Raw genomic sequence first — 1,014 nt, 5'->3', positions numbered from 1 at the left:
CACGGCTGACAATATCAGCTGTCTTCTAACAACCACTCTCAATAAAATGGGCCTCCAAGAAAAGGTACCTCCTCAGACAGGCTACCTGTCATAGACATCCTCTAAACATGTATCGCTGTTCAGGTCGCATTAGCATGCACAGACTCTGGTAGCAATATGGTCAGATGTTTCTCGGATTTGGTCGCATCCGGCACTATGTGCCTTCTCAAACAATGGCTGCCCTGTGCTGCACACCGTTTGCACTTGACGGTGTGTAATGGTTTGGCCCTATATAAAACGAGGCGCACTGAGAAGGCTGGCATCTATGGACATAAAACGGTAGAGGACGGTCTAGCACAAGCGGAAGAAGTTCTGAAGGAAATGGATGCAAAGGATCCCACCGAGGGCGACAATTCCACTAATGTCAACACTGATGCGCTTCTGATGGAGGCAGAGGAGGACATTGAACAGGACGAGCCTGATTGGGGGCTTGAAGGAGATGATGAAGCATTCCGTGATGGCATCGAGACTGCTGGGCGGGTAACTCGCACCCAAGCAAGCGCTAAGCGCTCGGTTGACCGTGTTCGAACATTGATCTCACTGCTGCGAAAATCTACCACTGCTCGTGACATCATGAATGATGTGAGGGAAAAGTTCCCCCCCGCTAGCAAAGGAGGGACGGCTTACTGCGGGGACACGGTCACCCGCTGGAATAGCACTTTCGCTATGATCAAGCAGATCCTTGATTACAAGCTCCAATACGAAGAGTTTCAGCGTGCGGTGAAATCGACATTGCCTCCGAACTCACCAGTCTATAAGGTAGTCGAGAACTGTCGGCTCAGTCACACTGATTATCGCGTCCTCCAAGCCGTGTACGATGCCCTCATGCCATTTAAATTATGTACTGACTGGTTGAGCGGGTCGAAGTATCCTACCTTACCTAACCTTCTCATCGCTATCGGCGCCATTAGGCGAAAACTTGAACGCGATGAACCAGAGGTTCGCACGGTAAGAGACCTCGAGGATGTGCTTCTG

The 1,014-nt window shown here is 50.7% G+C and overlaps 1 protein-coding gene across 1 annotated transcript; it reads left to right on the top strand.

Annotated features, from left to right (window-relative positions):
* Window positions 1-156: 156 nt before the first annotated feature.
* On the top strand, window positions 157-987 carry Pmar_PMAR027282 (hypothetical protein; the record flags this gene model as incomplete). The annotated part of the gene is made up of 1 exon (XM_002783665.1): window positions 157-987. A coding segment is annotated over one exon (831 nt), but the record flags the coding sequence as incomplete, so codon positions are not given.
* Window positions 988-1,014: the final 27 nt, after the last annotated feature.

Source organism: Perkinsus marinus, assembly GCF_000006405.1.
Source record: "Perkinsus marinus ATCC 50983 genomic scaffold scf_1104296936676, whole genome shotgun sequence".
In the NCBI taxonomy this organism is placed as follows: Eukaryota; Perkinsozoa; order Perkinsida; family Perkinsidae; genus Perkinsus; species Perkinsus marinus.
This window is presented reverse-complemented; position numbering and strand designations above follow the sequence as displayed.